The sequence below is a fragment of the Penaeus chinensis genome, chromosome 32, assembly GCF_019202785.1.
Source record: "Penaeus chinensis breed Huanghai No. 1 chromosome 32, ASM1920278v2, whole genome shotgun sequence".
NCBI classification, from domain to species: domain Eukaryota; kingdom Metazoa; phylum Arthropoda; class Malacostraca; order Decapoda; family Penaeidae; genus Penaeus; species Penaeus chinensis.
In genome coordinates, this window is record NC_061850.1 from 2,868,652 (window position 1) to 2,874,798 (window position 6,147).

Sequence of the window (6,147 nt, forward strand, 5' to 3'; positions counted from 1 at the left end):
CACCCACTTTCATAAACCTTTGAACATTTCCTGTGGTTCTGAATTTCTGTGGATAGGAAAGTCTCATTGGGGTTACCAGAAGACCCATAGTCTTCCAAAATTAATAAATGATAGGAGTAGGAGTCTCTCCTAAAGTAATAGTGCATATACAAAATGTTGGCCTGAGACTTTACGTAAACAGGATTTAAATTTTGTATGGAAAATATTACAGTGAAGCCTTGCATACTCTTCTGATGCTGGTTACTTTAAAGCTAAATACTAAATTTTGTATGTAGACTGGTACTGAAAGATCAGTTCTTATTAAGAGGAATAAGGAGGAATAATAAATGACAAGCTGACTTTTTAGTGATTTCATTGCTTGTGATATCTTTTAATCCCCATTGTGCCCACCAATCACGCCTGTATGTGGGAGGTCCCCATCCAAGGTGGGCATGGTATAATTAGAAACCAGGAAAGCCAAAGGGGTAGTGGCACTTTCTGATAGTAAACTGTCCTACCGTCGCAAGTTAGTGCCTTGAATGCCTGATACTCCGCACATCTGGGTGGCTGGGGTCATTGGAAGATATAGTAACACCCCCCCCCCCCCCCACTTGTTAACAAATCCAAGCCTGGAGCTTCCTGCTTGTTAGCACTCCTTCCCACTGCCCTTAAAGATCTGCTATGCTGACTAAATGGGCACTGCACATACTATGTGGATAGGGCTTCTGGGCCTGTTAAGTGTGCACAAGTAAATTAGGTCACTTGTTGGCAAACTAATTTGTGTAGTCTGGCAATATCCTGCTTTTTAGAAAAGGAGGAAAGGTTGTGTAAAGCTCCGCTCAAGAAACTGCCTACTATAAAATCATGTCCGTTACCTTAAATTAAAGCCAGATGTCCCCCCCCCCCCCCACATCCTTTGCTCATTGTTGCTGTGGGATGGGGTGGGGGTGGGCTTAGGAAGTGATGAGCCTCACTGTTAGACTTCTGCTGTATGGACATCTAAACTAATTTTGTATGGTCTTAGTTTCCTTTTCCTTTTTACCCTCTTTGCCACAATACTTGTAATGCTGTGTGACCTCTGGCTGGCACATGTATTTTGACCATTGACCATTCTCGATATCCACAAACCTTGACTTGTGACACCCCCCCCCCCCCCCCCAAAAAAAAAAAAAAAAAAAAAAAAAAAAAGCCCTACCCTATTGGTGTGTTTTAATGGTTAAAGATTGATAGTTAAAACAAGTAAATGCTGGACATCAAGGTTGTATAGCACTATGGTAAAGTATAGTAACAAAAAGGGTTAGGAATTGGTTAATGATTAAGATGAAGTATTGCTATATTTTGAACAAGCTGCTGATGACCTTGCATGTTAGTGTGACCAAAAAATTTAAATAAAGCCAGGCCAAAGCAAAGGAAGGTGCATGATAGGGTATGAGGGTAAACAAACCCATGTACTAGACAAAGGTGTCAAAGCACTGTTAAGTAATGTGGTGAAAAGAGTAAATATGAGAACAATTATGATAAAATGTAATGTTAAAGGTTGTAGTGTGGTTTAGGAGTATGGTAGTGAAAATGGGAGCTAATGGAGTACAGTAGGGATTTGTAATACTGGAAGGAGTTACGGGCATTGAGCAAGTAGATATGGAGTTGTGTGTGTGTGGGGGGGGGGGGGGGGCTAGGAGACTGAGACACAGGCCCAATGTAAGGGATCACCACTGCCTTAGACCTCAGCCCTCATCTCCACTGATCTTGCATGGTCTTTTCTTCTTTCCTTTTCTTTCTCTTCTCCCCCCCAATTCCTTGCTTCTTGCTGTGGGGTGGCTTAGGATACAGGGACTGAGGCTGTGTAGGGGATCACCCCTTCCTTGGTCCTCTGCCCTTGCCTCTACTGATTTTGCATGGTCTTTTCTTGTCCTCATTTCCTTTTCTCCATCCCTATGTTTTGTCTCCTTATCCTAATCGTTAAGCCACAATACTTTATCATAACGTTCTCTATTCCCTTACTTCTTTCCCTCCCTACCATTTTCCCTACCATATTACCCTCTAGTACTGTTCAACATGTAACTTTACAATAATCATTAACTCATTCCTAACCCTTTTCACTACTCAACTTAATCATAGTGCCATATAACCTTTTGTCATATAGCACTTCCTTTCCAAGCCTCACGCTATCACTATATTTTGAATATGCCGCTAATGACCTTGCATCTTGACAAGGCAGAAAATTTTCAATGAATATATAAATCCTTTTCTTCATCCCCTTTTTATGTCTAGCACAGTGGACAGAAGAGGTCATAGCAAACGGTAATGTGGTGAAAAGGGTAAAAATAAGAACAATTAGGATAAAATGTTTGATGTCAAAGATTGTAGAGCACTTTAAGAGAGAGTGGTAGTGAAAATGGCAAATGGAATACAGTGCAGAGTAGTAATACAGGAAGGAGTTAAGGGCACTGAACAAGTATTTGAAATGTTGAGTATGAAACAATGGGGGCCCGTCCAGTCCCTTGTTTGTTGTCATGGTGGGTAGGAGACTGAGACTGAGGCCCAGTATAAGGAATCACCCCTGCCTTGGACCTCAACGCTCACCTCTACTAATTTTGCATGTTTTTTTTCTTCTTTCCTTTTCCTTCTCTTCATCCCCTTTTTCTGTCCATGTATCCTAATTGTAAACACATTTTACCATTTTTGCCACAATACAGGCGAGAAATCAGAGGAAACTACTTGTTTACCAAGTGGTTTGTCTGCCCATGTGCTTGCTGATAATGCCCGGATGTATGGACAGGCCTTTAAGCTCCAGCATGGGCACTTTACTGATTTGCCTGCAGCCTGAGCAAAAAGCATCAATCAGCAATTTACTCACTTGCATTTGCAAACTGTTCAAACATGTGAATAGGATTTAAGCACTAAACCACGCAAACTAACTATAATCCACCTGAAGCTTTTTACCTGTGCCTGTCTGTTCAAGGCATAACTAACATGTCAGCAAATCTATACTCAGGTAAACTTATGCTTTGACAATAAAACTTCTAATTTGATGTGGAACTAAATTTTATTCTAATGATGAGGCTTGTATATGTATGATAAATGAATGATACATTATGGTTGGAAGAAATGGTTAATGTTATTCATGAAATCTGTGCTTTGCAATACAATCAATACTTAATAATGATTTTTTTAAAATAAAATCATTTTTAATGTGGAGCCCAATAATTTTTAGTTATATTTTGTTCTTATTGTATATTTCTTTCTTTCTTTCTGTTCTTTTTTTTTGGTTCATTACTTTCTTCTCTATTACTTAATTCTTGGTCTTCACTTAATTCTACATGATGTTTCTTTTTCTTCTTTTTCTTTGTCTTTATTTCTTCTTCACAGCTTTGAACTGTCCCATCTGCCTCCATATTTTCTTTCTCATACAAATTTAGTTCCTCTTCAGGATCGCTCTGGACACACTTCGATTTTTTGCGCTTCTTTTTCTCCTGAATGTCAGTGATGACATCTGCAACTGGAGGGCTTTCTTCATTCTGTCTACCTTTATCATGTTTTTTCTTCTTCTTTTTGCTTTTGTGAGTCACCTCGGCTTCCTCTTCCGGCATGCTACTTGCCGTCTCATTCATCCCGTCGTTTTCTGAGGGGTCTCTGTCTTTGCTCTTTTTCTTCTTCTTTTTCCCTTCTGCTCCTTCACCAACTGCAACAAGTGATACATCTTCCACTGGAACTTCCACCTCTTCTGTGGGAAGCGATTCTTCTGTTTGTGTCTCCATCTTTGATTTTTTCTTTTTCTTTTTCTTCTTCTTCTCTTCCTGACTGTTTGGCATCTCACTGGCAGCAGTCTGGTGTGGTTCTTCATCTGTTCTTTTCCACTTTTCCATCAGCTTTTGCTCTTGCTCTTGCACTCTTGCTAGTTTGGCTGACATGCTCAGGCCATGACGTGCTCCTCTGTTAAACAAAATAAATGTAATTGACTTTGGGGGGAAAAAAAAAAAAAAAAAGATGGATAAAAAAAAAAATATACAGCCACACACAGGATTCAAGATTTGTTCAATGTAACTCATTATCAAGAATAATGTATTTGAACTATCAATGTAAATACCAATACTATGCATGATATACTAAAACAGTATAACAATGCTGATAAAGCAAGAAAATTAACTCCTCTGTACTGTCAGTGAAACATTAATAACACCTCTTGTATTTACTCGATGAAACATTCACATCACCTTTAATATCAACTTACTTGTGAGCTGTACGACCTCCACAGAGCTTAAACAACTCCTCATCTGTCAGTTTATGGGACAAGTCACGTTCTACAGATTCATCTGAATCATCACTGTCTGAATCCTTCAATATTTCTGTTTTATGTAGAGTCCCACCCTGCAAGAGACAAATATTTACACTATTATGCACTGAATTCCTAAGCAATAAAAACAATACTAAGAAAAGACATTTCAGGACCCAAGATAGACATTAACATAAGCACAGATGGGCTGAGGGAGAGGGAGACAGAGAATGCACCAACCCCATTTATATTCAGTGCTTGGATTTCCACAAAAAAATCTGTGCTACATCACAATAAATTTATGGAAAATGCATAAAATGGGGTCTTATGCATCAAAACATTTTCTCACTGATATGTTATAATTTGTCTAAGCATCAGTCAAAAGGACAATTAGGAAGGTGGTGATAGTAGATTGAAATAGAACCAGTTTAAATACCATGAATTTTGTCAAAATTGAGGTCAGACCAAATATCAAATTCATGATAAAGCTCAGATGAAAGAAAAGGGTAAATCACTATTTTGTTAGGACAAGTTTCTGGAGAGAGTGCCCCAGATAAATCAACAGCGTACAAGTGGACAACACATTTTCAGAGCGAACTTGGGGTTATAGAAGATGCTCACAGAGACCATCCTGATTTTCAAAAAGTCTGTCTTTATTTTCTATTGCTATTAGTATTTCACAGCATGATTAAAAGCATAATGGCAATAGAAATAATATCAGGATAAAAAAAGGGATTGGGGAAATCAGAAAAGGGCACAAATGGACTAACAAATGATTCCCTGATAGCTCAGCACTTGTGGAACCATCTACGTCTAAACAAAATTCACATAACTAAGCTACAGTGGTCAGTCCACACACCCGGCATCAATGGGTTAAAAATATATCTCTTGACATAGAATAGTAATATAAAGTTTCTATTGCATATTAGCTGTTTATGGAAAGTGGTCAACTTGTAACTGCGCAGTAATAAGTTAGACAGATTTTCCTACTCCTCTTTTGAATCCCATTTTTCCAATTCAATAAGCAGAAATTTGATGACCCTCAATGAAGGAAAATAATTGGAATCAAACCATTCCATAAAGCAGCCTGTTATAAAGTGTTATAGAAAATATCTTACCTTAACAAAGCCATTATACATATTCATCTTTGCTGTTAGTTTTTTGCTCACTTGTAGTTCTTCTGTCCTGATGATCTCCACTGACCCATTCTGGTAAGTAAAAAGTTTTTATTTATTTAAAGCAAAACAAAGAACCCTATAAATAACTGCATTCAGATGAAAACACTTACATGCATTAATGCTCATATACACACTAGTTAATGGATATGTACTCACACCCACCCTCACACAGACTCTTTTCTTGCTTTATCTCCCTCCTTTACCCCCCCCCCCCCTACACACACAGTGAATTATATTGACACACAGTGAATTATATTGACAGATAATTTATTTCCATGTTAAGTTCCATCAGCTTTACAGATTTATGATTTGCTTCTTATTACTAACTTTTAATGAAAAAAATTACTTACATTTCCTACCATCTTTTGACAAAAGAAAAGAAAAGAAAAGAAAGAAAGAAAAAAAAAACATGTATGATGAATTGAAATACATTAATAAGTTAATTAACAAATAACTAAACAAATAAAAATGTCCTTTAAAAGCAAGGGTGTACCTTATACATTGGCAAACAAGTTAATACTTTGTCACCGAGATAACACTACAACCACTTCAATATTCACTGCAATTGCATGTTTAAATTTACCTTTTCATCAACTGACATATTCTTAGCAGCTTTGTTGAACACATGGTCCCACCAGTGGAATTTGAACTCCTCTGCAATATCATGCCCAATTCCAGTATTGTTGAACTTTAGTTTAACTTTTATTGGTTCTGTAT

At 37.6% G+C, this 6,147-nt stretch overlaps 1 protein-coding gene across 1 annotated transcript in view; it reads right to left on the reverse strand.

Annotated features, from left to right (window-relative positions):
* Window positions 1-3,006: 3,006 nt before the first annotated feature.
* LOC125042534 (G patch domain-containing protein 4-like) overlaps window positions 3,007-6,147 on the reverse strand; it is a 4,356-nt gene continuing 1,215 nt past the window's right edge. The window contains exons 2-5 of the mRNA XM_047638209.1: window positions 6,014-6,147; window positions 5,371-5,460; window positions 4,211-4,347; window positions 3,007-3,912 (exon numbers count right to left, since the gene is read on the reverse strand). The exon at window positions 6,014-6,147 is cut by the window's right edge and continues 30 nt beyond it. Of these exons, the coding sequence (XP_047494165.1) occupies window positions 3,207-3,912; window positions 4,211-4,347; window positions 5,371-5,460; window positions 6,014-6,147 (1,067 nt within the window). The 3' untranslated portion in view covers window positions 3,007-3,206. The remainder of the gene's footprint in view (window positions 3,913-4,210; window positions 4,348-5,370; window positions 5,461-6,013) is intronic.